The following is a 23,503-nucleotide window of genomic DNA, read 5'->3' on the forward strand; positions in this document are numbered from 1 at the left end:
CTGGTCTATTGTGTGATTTAAGGCTACTGTTTCCTTATTGATTTTCTGTCTGGGTGATCTTTCCATTGATGTAAGTGAGGTGTTACAGTTCCTTACTATTATTGTACAGTTGACCCTTGAACAACACAGGTTTGAACTATGTGGGTCCACTTACACACAGGTTTTTTTTCAACATATATTAGAAAGTTTTTATTTTGTAAATATAATTTTTTTCACAATGTCTTTATTTTTGCTGTATACATATAACAGTGTTTTGTATAAGACAGTATTAATATAAGTACTGACAGATGATACTTGTAAATGTACATTAACTTATGGTATTGATAAGTACAGTAATATATTTCTCTTATGATTTTCTTAATAACATTTTCTTTCCTCTAGTTTATTGTAAATATATCTAACATACAAAATATGATACTTTGTAATATAAAAGTATATAATATATCTAACATACAAAATGTGTTAACTGTTTATGTTTTCAGTAAGGCTTCTGGTTTACAGTAAGCTGTTAGTACTTAAAGGTTTGTGGAGTCGAGAGTTATATGTGGTTTTTGACTGCACAGGTGATCAGCACCCTTAAGCTCTGTGTTGTTCAAGAGCCTGATGTATTACTGTTAATTACTCCCTTTGTGTTAATATTTGCTTTGTATATTCAGGTGCTCCTGTATTGGGTGCAAAGATACTATAATTGTTTTGTCATCTTGTTGGATTGATCCCTTCACCATTATGTAGTGCCCTTCTTTGTCTTGTTATGGTCTTTGTTTTCAAATCTATTTTGTCTGATGTAATCATTGGTACCCCAGCTTTCTTTTCATTCCCATTTACATAGAATGTCTTTTTCCATCCCTTCACTTTCAATCTTTGTATGTCTTTATGTCTGAAATGAGTCTCTTGTAAGGTAGCAAATGTGGGTCCTGGGTTTGGGGGGGGGTTGTTGATGTTTTGTTTTGTTTTTTTAATCCATTCAGCCACCTGATGTTCTTTGAATGGAACATTTAATTCATTTACATTTAAAGTAATTATTGGTAGGTATGTACTTATTGCCATTTTATTAGTTGCTGGTTGTTTTTGTAGTTCTTTTCTATTCCTTTCTTCTTCTCTTGTTCTCTTCCCTTGTGGTTTGATGACTTTTAGTGTTATGTTTGAATTTCTTTTTCTTTTTATTGTGTGTGCCTATTACAGGTTTTGGTTTACGGTTACCATGAGGTTCATAATATAATACCCCACGTATATGGCAGTCTGTTTTAAGTTAATGGTCACCTAAGTTCAAATACATTCTACAAGCACTATGGTTTTCCTCCCCTTTCCATTGTTTTGATGTCATATTTTCAGTCTTTTTGTATATTGCTTAACTAATTTTTATAGATTAGCTGATTTTACTTTTGTCTTTTAACCTTCATACTACCTTTACTGTATGTTTGCTTTTATCAGAGATTTTTTCCTTTCACAGTTCTCTTATAGTTGTGGCCTTTCCTTTTTTGTTTCCAAAAGCCCCTGTAACATTTCTTCTAAAGCTGGTTTAGTGGTGATGAACTCCTTTAGCTTTTGTTTCTCAGAAACTCTCTCTCCTTAATTCCAAATGATAACCTTGCCAGGTAGATTTGTGGTTGTAGGTTTTTTCCTTTCAGCACTTTGAATATATCATGCCACTCCCTCCTGGCCTACCAGATTTCTGTGGAAAAATCAGCTAATGGTCTTACGGGGTTTCCCTTGTCCATAACTAGGTGCTTTCCTTTTGCTGCTTTTAAGATTCTTTTTTTCTTTTTGCTGCTCATCTCAGGGGACTTCCACTACCCTGTCTTCCAGATGCCGATTCACATTTGCTCTCGATTCCTTCTACTGTATTTTTCATTTCAGTTATTGTATTCAGATCTCATTGGCTCTTTTTCATATTTTCTCTTTGTTGGAGTTCTCACTGTATTCATTTTTCTCTCAAGTTTGGTAAGCATCTTTATGGCTGTGACCTTGAACTATTTATCAGGTAGATTGCTGACCTCCATTCTGTTTAGTTCTTTTTTTGAGGTTTGTCTTGTTCTTTTGTTTGGAACATATTCCTCGGTCTCCTCGTTTTGCCCGACTCTCTGTATTTGTTTCTATGTACTAAGCAGATCAGCGACATTGCCCAGTCTTGAGGAATGATCTTACGTAGAAGGTATGTGCTGATCCCGACTACTCCCCAGGGGTGGTGCACAGGAGCTGCTTGCAGGGGCACCTCAGGGGAACATCTGGGTGGGTCGAACAGTGCTTGCAGGGTAGATGGAGAGTATCAGAGATGGTGCCCACCAGTGCTTCCATTGCACGAGAAAGTTCCCACAAATCCATGCACCTCTGGCACATACCCTAAGGGTAGTCAATAAATCTCCTCCTTATATGGCCCAAGCACTTTTCTTTTTTTCTTTTCTTTTTCTTTTTTTTTTTTTTAACCTTTGTTTATTTTTGAGAGAGAAAGAGAGAATGCAAGCAGGGAAGGGGCAGAAAGAGGGAGACACAGAATCCAAAGCAGGCTCCAGTCTCTGAGCTGTCAGCACGGAGCCCGAGCTCACAGGCTTGAACTCACGAACCGCGATATCATGACCTGAGCCAAAGTCGGACGCTCAACCTACTGAGCCACCTAGGCGCCCCAGCCTGGCACTTTTCAAACGGCTGCCCCTGAGCTGGGTGTCAGAGTGAGTTTGTACTCCAACCTTTTGAGAGCAGAACCTCATTTCCTGTAGCCCTTGTGCTCTCCCGGAGCTAAACCCTGCTGATTTTTAAAGGCACACGTTACTGGGGGGCTCATCTTCCCAGTACAGGTCCCCGGGGCAGCATTGCCTGACGAGCCTGAATCCTAAACTCCTCAGGGGGGACCTCTGCATTGATTTCCCTCCTACTTGTGGACTGCCACGCCAGGCGTGTGGGTCCTGACTAGACCACGTCTCTGCCCCTCCTGCCCACCTCACTTTAGGTCTTTAGTTGTGGAAGAGCTGTTCTGCTAGTCTTCAGGTTGTCCTCAGAGACGATTGTTCTGGATGTAGTTGTAGTTTTGGTGTGTCCTTGGGAGGAGACAAATTCAGGATCTTCTTACTCTGCCATTTTCATCCTATCCCCCCAACGTGTATTTACTCATATAATTAGAAACAATGTTTTGCAGTTTAAGAAATTTAAGAAATTTCTAATCTAAGAAGTAGATGAGAGAAATTCTTCAGACTTGCTTTTCTGCCTTACACATTGTTCCGTTATCCCTGTGCTGCTGATGCTCCACTAAGAAGTTTGTTGAAGGCAGGGAAAGTTCTTATCTGTTTTTGAGCCCTTCTCCCTCAATGCCTCACCCATTTTCTGGCTGAAAAAATAGTTGAAAAGTTGGTTGGATGCATATATAGTCCGTGTTTTTCTAAGAGCAGGGACAGGCTTTCTCTAAGCAGCCAGGCCTGTGTAGCGGTGCGGGGGGTCTTCTAGGAAGACCCACCAAAGACACCGCTCAGCCACAGTCACCGTGAGTATTCTGATAGCTGAGCGGATGGTGCACGGACTGTTGTAGCCACGGTAAATATTTGTGGTTTGTCTTTGTCCAGACTGGGGAAACCTTTGAGCCCTGCAGAGATACAAAGCATCTTCCCCTTCATTTGCTTTGCCGTGTGTGCTAATTATTGACAAGCTCTGTATTTCTGGGAGGAATGGCTCCTGGCTGGCCTGTCCTGAGCCTGAATGTTCATAAGGAACATCCAGTGCTCAGTACTGACTGCTGGCAGAGGTGAAGGAGGTGCCGCAGGAGACTAACAGGGGAGCCCACACCCCACCCCTGCAGTTGACACTAGAAAAACAAGAGGAAGGAGGAAAACTACCCTAGGAGATGCCTTCTTTAAAAATGTATTCCTTTCTTCCCCAACTTTGATAAGCTTGGGGATTTGTTGCTGTTATTTATTTTTTTAGGTAGAAAAATACACCATTAACTATTCATTATCGTAGCCAGATTTGGGTCTAGCTCCACCAGTAGGGGATGAATGTGGCATGGCAGAGGCCCCTGTGGATTATGATTTATGTTTTTAGTTATTTTCCCTTTTGTAACTTATTATGGGGCCACTTTCTTGCCCCCCGGAAATCATAATTCCCAGCAGGCTGAGCTTTCTGGACTTCATCTCAGTGCAGTGGTTACATGCCTCAGCCTGTGCTGCCCCTGCCTTCAACAGAATAATAGCACCTCAACTAATTTATGCAGTGGGCGTGAAGCAGAGCTGGCCCTGGCCCTCTGACTCCTGGCGGCAGGGGCCCTGTGAGTCCTCAGCTCCCAGCTCCTCCCAGCCTCTCCCGGCCATGTGGTTTGAGTCCATGAGTGGGAAGGGCCCGCTGTCCCCACGGGCCCCGTCTCAGGCTCTGTTCTGTGGGAACAGCTCAGCCTGGGTAGACTGTTCAGGTGCTTCAGGAGAGACAGGAACTTCCCATAGGGCAGGCCCGCACATCTGGGAATTCGCTGAATCTGCTCTACCTCAGCTCCGCTTGTCCTGGCCGCGGCAAGTGGAGCAGGTCCTCACTTCTCCATCCCTCTCTCCCTCCTCTGGCCCGTAGGTGTTTGAGGAATTGTGGAGGAGTAAAGGGAAGACTCCATCACAGATTGTTTCAGAAAGGAAGCTTGAACGGATGCAGGATGAAGAGGCACTGGAACGGGTGTGCCACGCCGTGATGGAGGGGCATCCTCAAGTGGTAATTAACGGTCACCACAGGGTGGAGAGGGTCTACTCTCCTGGTCAGGCCAGGACAGGGCCAGCCTGAGGACTCGGCCAGGAGCCTCTCCACTGCTCCCTTTCACCGCCCAGAGGCACTTCCTAATTAGGGCCGGCCCAGCTTGCTCAGCAGTTCCCTAAAACACTTTATCCGTTTTTAGCTAAGGTCAAGAGCTGAAATTTGGTGAATATTAGAAAAATACCACATTTCCTAGAAGGAAAATCCACCCCTGGAGTTGCATCTCATGCAGTTCAGTTTACAGGGGTGTTTATTGGGCTCCCCGGATCCAAGTTTTGACCTCCCAGCACGGCACCCTCTCCCAAGGCGGGCACTTTGAGTCTGTTACCGCTCACTCTGCTTTATAAGGAGACCGCTCACTAACAAGCCAGCAGGCATGACTGCAGAAAGGGAAGAAAGATGGGCAAACACTTTAGCTCCATGCCTAAAAGAGGTGGGAAGAAAGGCAGAAAGGGAAATTACTTGTAAATTACGGAGAAAATCCTTGACAGGAGCGTAGCTGAAAACCAAGTCATTCTGTGTTCTGAGCACAGAACAAAATATAAAAGCGAAAATGAGTGCCATCCCTTCCTCCCCAAGTCTAATCATACTGTCTAGAGATTTTTTAGTGGGTAAAAAATTGCTAGCATCTCTTTCAGAATAATACCCACCCACCCATCGGCTTGCCGGGGACACTAACAGCTCTGAAAAGAGCTCTCGATAAGGAAAATGAGCTTGCGCTGGGTCCAGCAATCTCCGTCTTCCTGCCTCATCTGTAGTGACTGATAAAGACACACTTTCAGTTTCAGACTCGTCCTGCGGCACTGAGTACAGATGCCCACAGACGTTATTACCCATCAAGATGCCGCAGAGCCAGAGCTCGGGGCGGGTGGCCCTGACAGTCAGTGGCTTCTTGATAGGAAGCTGGCGCCTCCTTCTTTTGTTGTCCCCATCCTGCCCACCACAGTGCACTCCCCAACCCCCGTGCTCTGGGACAGCTGCCATTTTTCGGATTTGTCTTCTGACAAACACGTGTCCTTGGCAGGCAGTGGGGGAGAAGGAAACCCGGGCATCTCCGTGCCTGCTGACCACGGGAGGATTAGAGAAGGACCTCACTCTGACCAGACTAGATCGTTCATCTAGGGTTACTCACCCCAAGACTGAGAAGCTCTGTGTCCCTGTGTCACTGTGGCACCCAGGAGAGCACCCTCGTTCCTCCACTCCAGCTCCCTTGCTGTGGACAGTCCCTCGTCATGCACACAGCCCTCTCCTTGTCCGCTTTAATCAGAGAGCACAGTGGCAGACATCCCTGTGATGGGAGCCTAGAAACCTCCTCAGAAGTTCACACCTCCCCCCTTTCCTTTTCTCATTTTATATCTGATCCTAACAGGAAAACAAAAGAAATGAAGTTTAAGTGTCAGCAAACATAAACCTTAATTTAGCATTTTTAAGTATGCATATCATTATTTTCTCCTCTAAAACAGTTTCTATCTATCTTTAAAGGTAATGGACATGAAGAGGGGAAACCCCAGAGCCATAAACAAACTGATTGGGTTGGTACGAAAAGTAACTCACAACCGAGCAGATCCTACGGTGATAAAGGAGATCCTGGAGAAGCAGTTGTCGTCATGAGATGTTCTGGGTCCGTCTCTGCCTGAGGGACAGCAGAGCAGCCATGACTGAGAACCTGAGCCCGTGAAACCTGACATCCAGGGGCTCAACCTACTGGTGCCTCCCAGTCTCTAGCCCCAGCTAGAGCTGTAGGCCACCCAGGGCCAGACCCGACTCTGCCCTGGGATGCTACCTGCACAGACCAGCAGCAACAGCCCCGTTTGCTCATTGACGTGGAAGTGGTTCCAGGATGGCCGCAGTGGTGCTGAAGGAATAGCACGTTCCAGGCCTTAGTAATTCTAAACTAAGTGAAACACACGGTTTCAAGTGCTGTCACTGTTCTAAGAAAACTTCCCATCCCGCACTTCTTTAACAAGTATTTCTGAGTAAGTTCCAAAAGCCAGGCACTGCTCTAGGTGCCAGGCATGAGCAGTGGTCAAGAGGGACCATGGTCTGGATGCAGTATTTTAGACCTGAAAGTAGATGAGTGGAGATGAAAACCACAATAGGACAGACATGCCAAACACACTTTTGTCTAGACAGGCCCTGCGGGGCTGGGAAGGAGGGCATTAGTCTCACTAGCCCGCACTCATCCACGGAGTAAAAGTGACATTGCCCACCTGCTCAGCTCCCCAGGGATTGCCGGGAGGTCTGAGAGTAAATGAAACATTATTTGTAATAAAAAAAAAAAAAGTTTTCAAATAAATTTAATGAACAAAATATATACTGAAATATCACATAAAAAATTAACTTACACGTCAAAGATTGTGCAGCTGACAAGGACCCCCGCCCACCCCACCCTCAAGCCGAAAAAAGATTAAAACAAAAAATGTAACATTAAATTGATTTGTTTTCCCTGGAAAGAATAAGATTATAAACTAGTACATCAAAATCTTGACCTTTAGCAGTAATTGTGGTGCAGTTAACAACCTCTCCGTGAAGGCTGGGTCGCCTTCACCCCTGTTCTCGTGACAGTAATGCGGCTTCTGTGTAACACACCGGAGCACCCCTGTGTGCGCCACGTGCCTTTGTTACCTCTGACTCATGGTGCTCAAAGACCACTTTCACAAATGCTGTCTTGTAACGTGTCAAACCGTGGCATAAGAGAACAGGCTCTTCGGAGGCTCTGATTTTACACTGGCTTCTCCAGCGTACCAAGAAGAGTCCAAGCATTGCCGTCATGAACGGTGGCAGCTGGGGAACCAGAGAGAAGCAGACCTTCCCCATCGCCAGGGTGACCATGAGTGGTGCCCCAGGTGCTGGCAGTTGCTCAGGACTTCCCTAAGCATTCCCCCTTACCCAGCCAAAAGAGCAGGGACAGAAAGGAAACCAGACAAGCAAGAAGAGGTAAGGTTTTTAAAAAATTGTGACAGAATGAGTGGCTCAGAATTGTGCGAGAATGTGTTACCTCACGCAGCAACCACGTGCCTGCTCCGCGTACATTCTGTTCCAACACTGACGACCTACTGGACCTAGAAGTAGAATATTCTCTTTTCTAGAGAGAGAGGCTGAGTCCAACTTCTCTCTGCACTTTGCAAGTCTGAATTACAAATGGGGCAGGACAGCCTGAGCCTGGATTCTGGCAGGATGGTTTTCTCAGGAATAATACGGTTCAGTTTTGTCTTAAAAACTCCCATTTTCACCAAAGGTCTGGCTTCTGGGTAATCAAACGTCACAAAAGATGATACTGGAGGATCTTTCCGGACCCTTTTAAATCAAGGCCTTGCTAAAATGGGTGATGGGGGTGGGGAGGCAGCCAGATGAAGACAAATCACCAAAATTATGTCCAGTGTAGACTGTATTATGGACTGATCATTTCCAGAGAAAAATGCCATGGAGACACCTGATCTTTATAGTGCTGTCTACCTCTGACAATTGCCCGTGGTCTTGAATGCCCACTTCTGAAATCCCGAGAATTAGACAGTTATAACTGCTAATAGAAAAAGTAAAATCAAAACACAGCTCAGATTATCTTACTCGGAACCTGACTATATATTCAAAAGACCTATTTGCATAACAGAGTCAGAAACTCACAAAGTATGGCTCTACTCATAAACAGGTCTCAAGTACAGTTTTAAATACATCTTTGCATGAGTGAGAATTTAGTCTGGTTCGTTGCTGTTCCAACGAAAATCTCATGAAGATGTGTGAGTTGGTGTCATGTGAAGCCATTGCCATCTGTCATTGGAATCCACACACCTGTAGGCTGGGAGGGAAATGTGCTGGAAAACTGGCTCATCCCCAGGATGGCATGAACCAACTGGACCTGGTCATGCCCAAACCATGTGTTCTGTTGGTTGACAGGGAAGTTGGTTGGTTGGTTGGCTGGCTGGTTCTGGCAGAAAGGAAGCTCAGCCTCAACACTTAGCATGGTACCTGGCACAAAGTAACTTTAGTGAATGCTGATTAAGTTTATAAAACCAAATTAGCAGACAGCCTTTTAGAATGAGAGGCTGGTGCTGCCAACAAGTAGGCTTTGAATTCTGGACATGAGTCTAGGAAGGAGCTTCTTGACTCTGTCCAGGCATATGCACCAAGGTGAACTTCTGTTCCTGTCTCTCAAAGTATACATGCCTCAGAAAAAAAGCTAATCATTATAACAAGTTTAGCATGTTTTAGCTGAGCTTATACACACACACACACACACACACACACGCCCCTCTTTTCTAATTATTGCTTATCTGCAAGAAGGCTATGAAATTTTTGAAAGTACACACCCTCCTGGAGCTTTTAGTTAATTCAGTACACAGCTTATGGGAATAACCCACAATTCATACTGTGTTTTTCATTTCTACTGAATTTGCTGCATTTCAAGGACTCTACCGAGTGTTGCGGGGGCAGGGGGGGAACACTAAGTCTATCTCAAAGGTCATGTTATTTACCCATTACCAAAAGCAGCGTGGAAATGGCGGCCATGCTTCTCTGGCAGATTTCAGACAAATGTATTCATGGATTATTTGAACACGGATGACCCTAAATTGAAAGATGGCTAGAATGTGATTGAAATCCTCCCTCCTTGCCTCCCTTAATCAAATAATTTAGCAAAAAAGCATTTAAGATCAACACTAAATTCCCCCTTAAAATATCTCCAGGCCAAAAAGGGGCCTTGTTACAAGCCTTCTGCAGACTCGTCCCAATAAAAAGTCCGTAGACACAGTCAGAAGCACAGACTTCTGCAGCCTCAGCTCCATGAAATTTATAATCTGGCCTGAGAGCTTCCATCACCCTTGTCAGGTTCTGAAATGACATAGTAAATCTAAGCTCCCCAAAAGATGCCTGAAATACATATCGAATGCATACTGACAGAGCTTATTGGCAGTCTTGTAACCAGTGTGGCTGACAATGAGTTAGGTTTACTCTCATGTCATAAGACAGGAACAAAATTCACAATGACCCAATGGGATGGGAAGGGTCAGTCCTAGCCAAAATCATCATCTGTCTTCAGATCCAAAGTGCAGAGCCAAAGAACTGAAGACTTACGCCACCCCCGCCCCCAACCCTGTCCCTGTCTTCTTCCCCATAGAACGTCACCAAAAACCTTTCACGAAAGCCCTGTTTATCCAGTTAATGAGCTGCCAGGATAATCTGTCCTCCAAAACAAGTAATGGCCTAATAAATGCCTGAGCGTGGGGAAGATTTACTGAGGCAAAATTATCCCGAAAACAATTCTTAGTCTTCCGAGAGCTCTTCCTAAAGCATTAGGTTTATTATGGTCATTCAAAAAGGAAAAAAAGAGTCCACTCCATTTTCTTACAATGTTTCCTCAATGATATGATTTAAGGGTGGAGTATACACTGGTCTGACAGTGTTCTAAGCTGTGATTTGATGGAGAATTAGTGCCGCGTGATTTATAGAATGATGGCTGAAGCGAGAAGGGCCTGAGAATATCTTCTCAATGACTTAAAGCTGGTGTGGCCTCAGCCCCCAGAGGACCGCTGCCTCCAGGAAAAGCCAACACTGCAGAGCTGGCTGAGCTTCGCAGCAAGCCACAAATTACACTGGTCTGGGCCAGGGGCTTGAAGTAGCACGTGCAGTAATAGCTGTCCTGCAATAAAGCGTTTCATAAAAATGGCAAGCTTGACAGCCACTTCCGTAAACACAGGACTGGTAATGAGCAATTAAACTGAACTGCCATTAAATGAGATCCGTAGCTGATGCTGCACATCCTTAACCTCACACCAGTGACACGGCCCACCCCAGCCAGGGCAGCACTTCCCTCACGAACCTAGACACGCCCGATCCCGATTCCGAATGAGCGGTGCTTCCACGACGCAGAACCTCCAACCAGATCTGGACGTCAACTCACATGACCGTGGCATCCCAGCCGATTCAGAGACCATTTTCCACCCTGAGTACCACTGGCCGCCCAAACTGAACAGGCAACCCAAATATTCTCGTATCCTGTTTCTGGAGTCTATTTGTAAGAGGATGCTCTCCCCGTAATTCCAAAGCTCTGTGAGGTCTTTCTTAATGGACTGAAAACCAACAATTACGTATGACCTAAATCAAAGGCACTTGCTGAGCAAAAGGTACTCCCGAGAACCCAAAAAAGAACTGAATACATCCTCCCTACATGTGACAGAGACCTCAGTTCCAAGCCATCAATACGTCAAAGTATTTTCCAAGCCAGTACTGGGTAAAGAGGGGAAAATTCCAGAATTCCTTTAAAAACTGAGGGAAGGAAGTTATCTATTAATAAAGGAAATCACATCTCTTTAATTGGTTACTCTGGCACCCCCCTTTCATGGCTGGGAAATTGTTTATACCCCAAAAGCTGTACGTTAGCCTAAATTCACCTGGAATTTGTTTATAATTTTTAAAATTTACTTGGTCGTTTCTAAAGATCTATTTTAAATATCCCAGTGCACACATATACTTTGAATCATAAAATTCACTCCATCTGGAACTTTACCTCAGACCCTGCATTGGGAATTGAAAGGCATGTGTGATGTTCCAGGAATCCTCAAGTTATCTTCACTGCCCAGGACCATCAGGCTAGACACAGGGACTCCGGTCTCAGGCCTGCAGCAAAGGGTTTGTGCCCACTGTGCCTGCCAACAGGTAGCACATCTGAGTGGGAGCCTGTCGTATGGAGCAGGGACCACACTCTCGGACCACATTTTAAAGCATGCCAAATATCTTTACAAATTTTCCCTACATTACAAAAAAGAATTTTTGCAGGCCCCACTGACTACTTTATGATTTTTACCATGATTTTTTCCCACCAAGGAATTACCATTGTCACCCACCTACGGTACAGTATCTCCATATCTTCCTAGATCAAAGTTCATTCCTCCAACCCCCCCTCCTCCCCCCCCCCCACCATATTTGCTTTTCTCTTATTTATAGCCTCAGGACTCTGCTGTTTTTCCTCTGGTATGTCCACACTATTGCCACAACCATCCTTACCTAAGCTACCTGGCTGTTTCACTCCACCGTGTGGATTTTCCAGTTGTCTATAATGCATTTCCAAGTCAGATTTCTGACTTCATTTTGAAAACCCCTGAACACAATACTGTGGAGGAGGCCTATAATGGATGCAGAAAGATGAACCAGTTTCCAATTCCAAATAGGGTTATCATGTGAGTTTGCTACCGGCACCCCACCACGGGAGCTAATATTACTGTCTCCCACCCCCGACACTGATCATCTCTGCCCTTCTTTAAGGTAAGTCTAGTTCAGTACCTATTTTTAACAATGCTAAGAGGCACAAAAGCAATCTCTTTCCAAAAGGGCACCCTCTACACAGGGGACTACAGTGGTCTATAATAAAGCAATATGGACTGAAGAATCAACACCATCACCAGATAATGGAGAGAAGTGTAAATCAAGCCAAAAAGCCAATGAATACACTTTCCAGGTATGACTGCAGCATTTTCTGTACCTGTTCAGTCCAAACTGGGAGGTAAATACTTGTCCAAAACGAAGCTAGAGGATAATAAATTACAGCTTACATTCCATCTTCCTGTTCCTCCTTCTTAATCTACCTTGAGCCACCTTCTTTTCCAGTGGAGACCCGGGGGTTTGCGAATGCAAGGCTGTGCCAGGAAGCCAGGCCAGTCCGCTGGGCCTCATACATTCCTGCGGCTGTACCACAGGTGGGCAAACCATTTTCCAAGACAGACAAATGTGAAGTCAGAAACATACAATAGGTCGACATCTTTGGTTTCTTGCTTAGACTTAGAAACACTGTGAGGCTGGCCGCTGAGAGCCTCCTTGCCCAGGCCAGGTCTCCTGGGGTCCACATTCCATGGGCTGGCTAGCTCTCAATACAAAGCTGCTTCAAGAACCATGAAACACTGAAGGGCAGCCTCTGCTCTGCAAGGTCTCAGATGGGATTCTTTCCTCCACTGCCCTCCTCTGCTACGGGCCTGATTAAAATCATACCAGTCCTCCTGAGGCACAACCGCCAGACCTGTGGCTGCCCCCAGGGCTCAGCAGCGATGCCCACGAAGAAAACAAGAACTGGGAAGAACTGGGACTTCCCGTTTCCCCCCAAACAGGGAGGCCCACCCTTGTTATGTGCTCCTCCCCTGCTCAAAATAGAGGGGAGTGGAACTGAATGTCCACAAATATCAGCTGTTCATGGTCTCGTTTTTTAGCAGACAGTTAGTGTGTGTGTTTCTCCCTCTTTGGTGGTTTCAGGAGACCGGTGGCGCTAAGTATAATTATGCCTGGAGCAGGCTGCAAAGCAGCACAGAGGCACTAATACATCGTGTGGGGGCCTTCTAATGAACCCCATTACTCAGAAGGCAGCATTTCTGTGTGTAGTGAGTCACCAGCAGGCACTTGGCTTCGCAGGGCTTCCTGTGACCCGTCTGCATTTACATTCCAGGTCCCAAAGTGTACAGTGCTTGTTTCTCTACAAAGTGCAACATATTAGAAAAAGCAAACAGGATCTAAAATAATTGCCAACGTTTTTATAGATTTCATTTAGTTCACCTTTATCCTTTCCCCTGCCCCATACTCCTCCCTACCCCCCCAAAACCCACTGTGAAATAGCTTCACAAAATCTTTTATAAAACACAAAACAATGATACCCGAGTATATGATACCCCACTTTCTCCATCAGATCAAACTTCTAAAAACCAATGTAACGGTTTGCCTATGTAGATTTCATTTTGCGCAAATCTTACTAAAATAAAAATAAAACTATTTCCAGTGTTTAGGAAGTGATACACTGATTAAAGAAAGCTCTCAAGCAACAAGAAAATTTCCCTGCATTCCAAATTATCCACAACGACATCTGACTTCCCAGGCAAACAGCTGAATCCAGTGGATTTGCCTGCAACATAAGGCAACACATGTTGGGCAGAGTGCAAATCTTGGAAGTAAGATGCAAAGGGACACATGATACATGCTTGTGTGATAGAGGAAAGTGGGGCCCCATCTTTATTCTTCCCTTTTAGAAAAGGGAAAACAAAATGCAGAAGGCAACAGGAACAGATGTTCATTCATGTGCTATTCGAAGAGCTGAGCCTTCTAACCCGGGGTACTTCCAGAAATCATGGAACCCCAGTATTTGCTTGGTGTGATCTAAGCTCTAAGCTGCAAGATAAGTGACTCAAAGGGATGGGAGAATACCAAAAAATTGAGGAGTAAAAAAGAAAAGAAAACCTGCCCAAGGAGTTACCAGCTTATGAGACTTACATTCTAGAGGAGGTGGAAAGACCCGGCTAGAGAAAGAGGAGGTACACAGAAAATTTCCCTCCCCACAAATCAAGTATTGTCAGGAAATATCAAAGTAGAAATTTTTGTAAGCAGCTTTGCATTTAACATTCAGTCAAGACGCTAAAACCTTAAAAACAAGAACCTCTATTTAAAAAAACAAACAAAAAACTAACAACAGGAGTCCTCAAAGTCACCCAGGATCTTGTAGCACAGAATGGAGTGTTCCTGGGCCAAGGCAGCCAGTTCCTTCAGGAACTCTGGGAAGAGGGCAGCGGCCAGCATGGTGTTCCTCACCGGCAGGGGCAGGCTTGGGGGCACCCCAGCCACCTTGGCTCTGTTTGTCAGGAAGGGCTGAAGCACTCTTGGGGGACCATCCAAAAGGTTCTTGCCAATTCCTGTCCTGGAACCATCCTGAATGGGATCTGAAAGCAGAAAGAAAACTGTCAGGGCGACCTTCCACAGGCTTTATGTCCACCCTCTTAAGTATGTGTGTTTGAGGGGAGGGGGCTGGTGGACTGTCTAGTCGTGGGCTCAGTTCCTAGAACCGAAGTCCAAAGACACAGCCCTTGAACATGTACCTTCTCCGCCCCGTGGCACACACACACACGTGGCCGGGTTGCTGTCCAGCAGATAACCTCCAGCACGAGGTATGTGATGGCGAGAGTTTTATCCCAAATCCTGTGTAAGGAACTTCGTGCAGCAATTGTGGCAACCCTCCATGCCCAGGACATGGTGAAAGGAAAAAATGAAAAAGGTGTCTCCTGCCACTGCATCCTACCAAGTGAAGACTTAACTCACCACGTGTTATCTGGGGACGTCCAGAGGCTCCACCTGCTCTCCTGGTGTTGCGGGAACCATCCTACCTTTACCAATTAAAGCAGAGCTGCAGGAGGCAAGCTGGGCTAACCAAACCACTCCATGCTCTCTGTAGCTCCAGCCTCAAGGGCTCCCTGAGGACCCCCAGCTCCTGGCTGGGATCTCCAGCCTTTTTTGAAGAACAGAATGGAAGAAGCCTTTTAAAGGTTGGAAATAACGGAGAGGAAGCTGGGTGCTAGGAAGACCGACCAGATTGGGAACTTCCCACCACCATGGGCATCTAGTGGCAGCAAGTGGCTTAGAAGCCTCCATCTAAGAAGGGTTTTCAGGGGTTTCAATCTCAGCTTCAGTAACACGGGTCCAGGATGAGATGAGCCCAAACTTGAACATATTCAAATGATTTGCATTTCCACATCAAATCAGTTTTACTAATTAAAATGGTTCAACTTTCCCCACTATTTAATTCTTAAATATCTCCAGCCTTCATATATTTATAGGAATTATTTATGCGTCCGTCTGCCCCTACTCAAATAGGCTCACTACTCTTTATAAATCATTATATTCAAGTTCTTCATTATTTTGGCTGCTTTTTAGAATTCAGTCCCATTTTTCAACACTTCTCAGAGTGTCGCTTAACTACAGTACTAAAAATTCTTGACATTTATAGTACTTTCCACATCTCACTACTATAGTCTTTAGTGTGAAAAAAAATATCCTCTGCTTTACTGCTTTAAATATCTTTTAGATTAGAGTTTATCACACTTCATTCCATGAAGAACTGGAAAAGTTGTAGAGGATCTGTCTGCTGCCACCTTTCAGCAGAAACACACAACATGTCCGGACAAGAAAGTGAGGACAAAAGTGTTGAGATCACTGAGGTCCATGGCCAGCCTTGGAGACCACCCCCTGGGACCCTCACGGGAGTCCTCCAGCACGCAGCTCTTCAAAGGGTCCAGCAAAACTCACAAAGGAAGCTGGCCTGGCTACAAGTGAGGAATGGGACACCCATAGGCAGTAATCCCAGGCCAAGACCTGCACTGTCCATGGAATTCTCTTCCCCATATCTCTGCTCCTCTAGATCTCACTAGCCTCAAGAGACCCCAGTGCAGTGGTTAAGAAGAGCACACACTCTGCCACTTAGTGGCTGAGTGACATCAGGGAGGTTGCTTCACCTCTCTGTACTTTAATGTCCTCATGTGTCAAAAGCTCACAGAGTTGTAAGGATTAAGTGAGTCAATAGGAAACTCAACCCCCAGAACACAAATAATCCAATTAAATATGGGCAAAAGACCTGAATAATGAGACCACAATGAAATCTCACTTTGCAACTGTCTGCATGGCTAAAATCAGAAACAAGAAATGACAGGTGTTGGCGAGGGTGTGGAGAAAAAGGAACCCTATTGCACTGTTTGGTGGGAATGCAAAGTGGTGCAGCTACTGTGTAAAACAGTATGGAAGTTCCTCAATAAAATTAAAAATAGAATTATCGTATGATCCAGTAATTCTACTTCTGGGTATTTACCCAAAAAGAACAAAAACACTAATTTGAAAGATCTATGCAGCCCTCTGCTGCATCATCATTTACAAGAGCCAAGATACAGAAGTAACCTAAATGTCCATCAATGGATGAGTGGATAAGAAGATATAGTACATATATAATGGAATATTACTCAGCCATAAAAAAGAACGAGCTCTTGCCTTTTGCAAAAACGTGGACGAACCTGGAGAGTATTCTTTTAAGTGAAATAAGTCAGACAGAAAAAGACAAATGCCGTATGATTTCACTTACATGTGAAATTTAAGAAACGACACAAATGAACAAAGAAAAACAAAAAAAAAAAGACTCTTAAATATAGAGAACAAACTGATGGTCATCAGAGGAGGGATGGGTAGGGAGACGGGTGAAACAGATGAAGAGGATTAAGAGGTATAAACTTCTAGTTATAAGATGAAAAGTAAAGCAGAGGGAATATAGTCAATAACACTGTAATGATGTTGTTTGGTGACAGGTGGTGACTACACTTACCGTGATGAGCACTGAGTAATGCATAGAATTGTTGAATCAATGTTGTACACTGAAAACTAACATTGTATGTTAATTATACCTCAATAAATCAACAAACCAACAAAAGAGGTAAAAAAGAGGTGAAAGAGGTAAAAAAACCAACAAAAGAGGTAAAAAAAAAAAAAAAAAAAAATGAGCCAGTAGGCATAATGTATACAGGGACCTCTTCATGGGTCATCCATCATATCATCAGTAATTCAGCCGCCACTGACTTCACAGACTTCCTGTTTCCTGCCCCAGATGTCGTTCCCTGCTCTAGCCTCCCACCCCATTTTATTAACCAGCAAAGGCCAATGTGGCCCTTTAACCTTGTATTGTTTGTTTTTCCTCCTCTATCAGACCTTGAGTTTTCTGAGAGCTGAGCCCCTAGGCGATGTGTCCTTCACAACACCCAACCTACTTCGTTATTCATAGCAGAAGCTAATAAACATTCGCTGAATGAACGAATGAGGGAAGAAACTGACCAACATCAGCTCTTCCCTACAACCGATCTCCCTGGATGGTTCATTTTCCTCATCTCCATCTTTCTCTTTCAAATTCACTCCTCCTTCCTCCCAAAAAAGGGTTTTTGTGGTTCATTATTCTAGCTTCATCCATGAATTCAAAAAGTGTCATGACTTTAAAAAAGTGTCATCACCAAGGCTCATTTACCCACTTGAATCCAAGAATCAAAATTGTCTTCACTAATAAGGCAGCAGTAGGAGCGTGCCCAGTGAGGGAGACCTAAGATTTGCAGGGAAACCCTCCCAGCAGGCTGTGCTGTTAGCACGGGAGTGGCCTCTCAGGGTGTCACAAAGCTCCATCAAGCTCTCAGTTCAAAAGCAAGGAGAACCAAGTTATGGTTCCTACCTGGCAACTAGCTTATCATATAACGTCTCTGTTTCCTTTTCTGTAAAATGGAAATACCACCCACCTGACCTCCCTCCCTCCCAGAACTCATGATCAGTGAAAGGACTCTGAAGATAACTAAATACAAGCAAATACAACCTCTGTGGTTTGGAAAGTATTTGAGGGGAAGTGGCTGATCCCAGAGATCAACAGTCTCAAGGATGACAAAGTGACAGCTGGCATAGGAAGTCTGTCCCTATTTGAAGCCATTAGTGAGGAGGCTCGTTTTTTTTTTTTGTTTGTTTGTTTTTTAATGTTCTTATTTATATTTGAGAGGGAGAGAAAGTGCAAATGGGGGAGGGGCAGAAAGAGAGGGAGACATAGAATCCGAAGAAGGATCCAGGCTCTGAGCTGTCAGCACAGAGCCCAACACGGGGCTCGACCCACGAACTGTGAGATCATGACCTGGGCCAAAGTCAGACGCTTAACGGCTGAGCCACCCAGGCACCCCTTTGGCTCGTTTTTTACAGGGCTGTCAGGAGGCCAAGGGAGTAGAGCACCTGCATGATGGGGGAACTCGCTGCAGGCACCCGAGTTCCACCCATCATCAGAGGACTCAGCAAGCACGCACAAGCACCTGAAGAAAAAGGCAGGGAAGAAGAGAAGTATAAATAAATGTCAGAATCGGGAGTGGTTTTCTAAAATGCTGCCCTGGGTCTGAAAAGCTGCAACAGAGGGTTTTCAAGACTAATACTGGCAAGATTTAAAAGTCAGGTGAGAAATCCGTTACAGGCTCCCCCCACCCACCACGTCCACAGTGCTAGACAAAGTACACAGCTCACAAACATGGAAAACCCCAGTGTCTGGCCCATTACCATGACACTCAAGCTCCTGGATTCAACTCATTTATAGGCAATCGCATCACACTCAATGCTTTGGTGGTCAGCTTTGTGCAAGGGGACAGACACCTTTCTCATTCTGCGAGAAAGTTTAGAGACTTTTTAAGTTGAGAGGAGGGTGTCACTTTGCCAATATGAAGGAAGTTGGAAAGTTTACCTGAACAATTCTGTCAAAGGAAAAGTCTTCTTCCCCGAGAGAAGCTTCTCACAAGTCAAAGCCCCCTGAACATTACAGACCTTAGAAAGCATCAATTATGGCTCATTTGACAACTGTATGTGGTGAGAACAAGTTCCCCTGGGCACACACCTGGCATCCACAGCCAAGAAACAGTCTGAAGCCAGGACATAGCACAAGGTGTGAGTGATCCCCGCCACTCCCCACCCCACCACCCCTCACCTGGAGTGTGTGGGTCAAGGAAAGCCTAGGAAGCCAGTCAGCGTCTGTGCCCTGGGCTCCACACACTGGGCAAGACAGGCTCAGGCACCTGAGCCTCATGACCCTGGCGGACTACTCCAGGCACCTAATTTCGGCTGCCTTATACGAAAATGAAGCCAGTAGTATCCTTCTCGCCCACTGCACCGTGCTATCTGAAAACAAGATTGCCTCGGAAAGCACATTACAAATTGAAAACTACAAATGAAGACCAAGCATGGAGTGTAATGTAAGAAGAGGCATGCCACCTTCCATCTACAGATTGTAAACATGCCCACAATTCTTCTAGCCCTTGCCATGGAGAGGTGGAAGTTTGGCTCCATTCTTGAACCTGGGCCGGCCCCATGACTTGCGTTGCCCAACAGAATGTAGCAGAATTGACCTTGTTTGGGTCCCGAGACAGAGCCTCAAAAGATTTTGTACAATCCTGCTCTCGTTCTTGCAAACCTACAGCCGTGATGTTGACGAGCCGGGGCGAACCCTCTGGATGATGAGTAATACAGACCCCCACCATCCCCATCACCCCAGCCGGAAACCACCCATATGAGTGAGGCCATCCCGGACATCCAGCCACCCGCTGACGGCCACACATAAGCAAGTCCAGCCAAAATCAGCCGAGGCTGGCCCAGATCAGAAAACCCGGGCAACCACACAGACTCGTGAGCACTCATAAATGACTTTCTCTTAAACCACTGAGTTGCTGCAGTGGTTTGTTACTGAACAAAAGCTAATGCTCACAGGGTGAGCTACAGGGGTGTGCTCCGGGTTCGGGAGGAACACAACTAACAGACCAGTAGTCCAGGAGCTAGGAGAGGCCACGCGGGCCCACAGCCCACCTTTCCACAGAGACGTGGGGGCTACTCCCCCTCCGTGAATGGCCCGGCCCAGCCTGGACTACTCTTCTCTAGGGCCAAAGCTTGGAGCCTGCCCCCTCATCTCCCAGTGGCACAGGCCCACCTGTCTTTCAAAGTCTGCCTTGCAGTGCCCTGAAGGCTCTTCACAGTCAGAGCTCTACAGCCAAAAGGACTTGAGATAGAAAACAAATTCTTCATTTAAAAGTCAAGGAACAGGAGGCTCAGTGAGGCCCAGTGACCAAGAGGAAACAGCTACACAGAGACAAGGTCAAGCCATCAGAGTTCTGGGATCTTTTCAGCTCCCTTTACAGGTTTAAAAGTTGCCCCAAGTTACATTTCTGCCTCTCACTCTCAATCTTGTTTCTGATCGCACGCCTTTAGCCGGAAACTGGGAGCCCCACGCTCTCCACTGTTCACCGGCCACAAGGAAGCCTGGCTTGTCCGGGTCGTGTGATGAGCAAAAGCCAGTGTAATATGGGGCATTTACTAGTTTGCACTCACCTCGGCCTAAATCTTGGCTCAGAATACAATTGGTCATCAAACCCGTCCAGCCTGAGCTGAAGCGAGGCAAAGCGGAGGTGCTCCCCAGGACTGGCCGGCCCGAAGGACCATCCTCGGCTCTCCTGCTCCGCTCCGACCACCACCCTCCCCCCGCCTGGCACCACTAGAGCTGACGAAAAGGCACTACTCTCAGAAACTTGAGGCTGAGCAGAAGCTTCCCTTCTCCTAGTCCAAATGAATAGTTTTTACCTTCCAGAGCCCTAAAGCACATTTATTTGGGGCCTGAGAGTCTCTGAAAACATAATAAAGAGAATGGATGCCCTCCTCAGGGCAGGACTGGCCAAAAAATGGTTCAGGGTGTGCACATATTGCCTCTTTCTGGCCCACACACACCAAGTTATTTATTCTAGCCAAGCAACAACACGCAGCACTCCTCCCTGACCACTGTCGGGGAGGCAAGCAAATGTCCTACTAAGCCCGCCCAGCCAGGAGCAGGCCAGGTGCAAGCAGGGGAGACTTTTCTTTAGGTTTCAGAACACGAAGAGGCGGCTCTCCCCTGTCGGGGAAAATGAAGATGTATTTAGATGCTTTTAAGGCCCAGGAGCCAGCACAGCATCGGTGAGCCCAAGTCAGGAGGCTGGGGAAACGGAAGAACAGTTGGAGGAGAGACACAGAGGAGACACCTGACTTACCTTTGGTTAGTGACTCAGGGGTCATGTCAGACATGTCCACTCGGAAGAGCAGGTATTGCTGGGCTTGTATGAGGAGCCCCGGGAAATCTCTCTCCACAGAAGCAAACTGCTCAATCTTGTTTTTCACAGACGCAAGGACCTGTCAAAAGCGACATTAATGATGTTAATGCTTCACAATGGAATCCCACCCTCAGTTATCGATACATCTTTCTGGTACAGCCCTCGTTGCTGGAACTTTTATGATATCGGGCATTTGCTTATTTTTAACTGCCTGGGTGTTCTTGGTAGGGCGCCCTCGAAACATCAAGCTAAATGAAGCTTTGCAGTTTGTCTAGAATAATCCACACAACTGGTGTCATAGGACGGGGAAGGAGAGCAAATGAATTAGAACCGAGGGATTTTAGAAAAACAACAACATAACAGAGGAAAGGAGAGAAGCAGCCCTCTCCTTAGCACCCATAAAACCAACAGGTATGGATATGGGCTCAGCTAACGTACCTGATAGAGGGAGCGGACACTTGGCTGGAAGACCATGTTGGTGTTGAGCAGAAAGGAGCGCAGGAGAGGCTGCGGGTAGCTGGCTAGCTGAGTAATGATCCCGATAAGCAGCAAATTAACATGTAGAGAGTTCTCCAGCATGTTCTCCAGCTTTGACAGGACCACGCTGATGAATGGGCCTGCAGGAAGAGCACAAGGCGTCAGGGCTGGCTCGGCACAGATGACATCTTTCCTTGACAACTCAGGAGGCACTGGGGCCACCGCGCCCAAACCGCGGGTCCGCCAGGGGCAGATCAAATACAGAAACAGCACATCGAGCCAGATCTTCTCCTGCCTCAAAGCAGAACATGAAGGAAACCACCACCACCAGGAGAAAGCAGGGATACGTGCATGGGAGCTGGTATTTTGACTCTATGACCGGTTTTGATGCTTTGAAAATTATCACAGACCTTGAAAAAAGCCAGAGGAAGCATAATTTTAAAGATACACTTCAGGGCATTTGGGTCCAACTTCAGCTCAGGTCATGATCTCATGGTTCGTGAGTTTGAGCCCTGCGTCGGGCTCGCTGCGGTCAGTGCAGAGCCTGCTTCAGATCCTTTGTCCCCCACCTCCTCTCTCTGCCCCCTCCCCTGCTCAAGCTTTCTCTCTCTCAAAAATAAACAAACATTAAAAAAAATTAAAATACGGGCTCTGTGCTGACCGCTTAGAGCCTGGAGCCTGTTTCAGATTCTGTGTCTCCCTCTCTCTCTGACCCTCCCCCGTTCATGCTCTGTCTCTCTCTGTCTCAAAAATAAATAAACGTTTAAAAAAATTAAAAAAAACAATTAAAATATACTCCATAACGTTGCCATATTTCCCGGAACTGCCAGAGCTCAAAACCATGATATTCAATCACCTCATGAAGACGCATACTGTAGGGCTTCACACAAACATCAGAAACCAGCAAAAGTTTTAGTAACAAAAAAACCTTTGTGCTAGTAAAGAATAGCAAACACACACAAACTATGTTTGTCAAGTAGCAACATGTGAACAGGGATTGTCTATCCACAAGAAGCACCCAGAGAAAGATCCCGTCTTGTGAAATATCACCATGTGGAAGAATCGGAAGAAGAGAAAAACCAGGGGTGAATGAGGCCTGGGCTGTAATTTTAATGGCATTGGGCAGCTGGGTAACAATACTTTAATCTTCAGGTGGAGGAGGGGAGGGAGGGAGAAGAGGGACTCAATTTGGGGAGGTATAGTTTGAGGAGTCACAGGTTCCTCAAGAAAGAAAATCTATACGACTGCAAAAGTAGTTCATAAAGAATTAGGCAAAAAGAGGCTTTGACTAATTTGGATCGTGAGAAAATTAATGTGCTTTATGTGGGAATTCATTGAAGACAGGGAAAATCAAAAAAATTAATCTGGCATTAATAAAATTACTCGAAGACATTTTCCATTTTTACCATAAAAGCGGTCCATTAAGCAAAATGAATGAGAATTCTGCATTTCCCCCAGTGGAGCTATTGATGATGCCTCTAAACCACGGCATCTTTATAACAAAAGCACATCACCCTTGATGAATACACGTGCCTTACGAAGATTTCACCAACATTAATACGAGTTTAACAAAAACATACTTTACCACAAGATGCTTTATTCAGAAGCCTTGGTGGTGTAAGACAGTAAAACCCTTTGCAAGAAAAGAGAAGCCATCTGTGAGAATTGGGAACACCAAACCTAAACCCTTTACCCCTGGATGATGGCAATATTCCTGTCGCTGGGGTTGCAGAGGATGTTTCTACTGGGGCCTCAAACAGAAAGGTACTACCCCCTCATGTATTTAGATGAGCCTCAACTTCCCCATCTCTGGGATGGACAGAGCTCCTCACTTTCCACAACACAGGTGTTCAATGAACTCTCTGAGTAGAGAGCCTTCGCAGAGGCCCTGCTCACAAAAC

At 45.6% G+C, this 23,503-nt stretch overlaps 2 protein-coding genes across 5 annotated transcripts in view; one reads left to right on the plus strand and one right to left on the minus strand.

Moving 5' to 3' along the window:
• The window catches only part of GATB (glutamyl-tRNA amidotransferase subunit B), a 90,041-nt gene extending 77,775 nt beyond the window's left edge, over nucleotides 1–12,266 (plus strand). For 2 of the 3 annotated variants that reach the window (XM_045465804.1, XM_045465808.1), the window contains exons 12-13: nucleotides 4,543–4,677; nucleotides 6,199–12,266. In XM_045465804.1, coding sequence (XP_045321760.1) covers nucleotides 4,543–4,677; nucleotides 6,199–6,327 — 264 coding nt within the window. In that variant the 3' untranslated portion in view covers nucleotides 6,328–12,266. The remainder of the gene's footprint in view (nucleotides 1–4,542; nucleotides 4,678–6,198) is intronic. The other variant, XM_045465819.1, reaches the window with a different exon arrangement.
• Nucleotides 12,267–13,660: 1,394 nt separating this feature from the next.
• The window catches only part of FHIP1A (FHF complex subunit HOOK interacting protein 1A), a 246,190-nt gene continuing 236,347 nt past the window's right edge, over nucleotides 13,661–23,503 (minus strand). For both annotated transcript variants that reach the window (XM_045465790.1, XM_045465792.1), the window contains 3 exons: nucleotides 21,564–21,742; nucleotides 21,066–21,204; nucleotides 13,661–14,399 (listed from right to left, as the gene is read on the minus strand). In XM_045465790.1, the coding sequence (XP_045321746.1) occupies nucleotides 14,146–14,399; nucleotides 21,066–21,204; nucleotides 21,564–21,742 (572 nt within the window). In that variant the 3' untranslated portion in view covers nucleotides 13,661–14,145. The remainder of the gene's footprint in view (nucleotides 14,400–21,065; nucleotides 21,205–21,563; nucleotides 21,743–23,503) is intronic.

This window comes from Leopardus geoffroyi, chromosome B1 (assembly GCF_018350155.1).
Source record: "Leopardus geoffroyi isolate Oge1 chromosome B1, O.geoffroyi_Oge1_pat1.0, whole genome shotgun sequence".
Taxonomy (NCBI): domain Eukaryota; kingdom Metazoa; phylum Chordata; class Mammalia; order Carnivora; family Felidae; genus Leopardus; species Leopardus geoffroyi.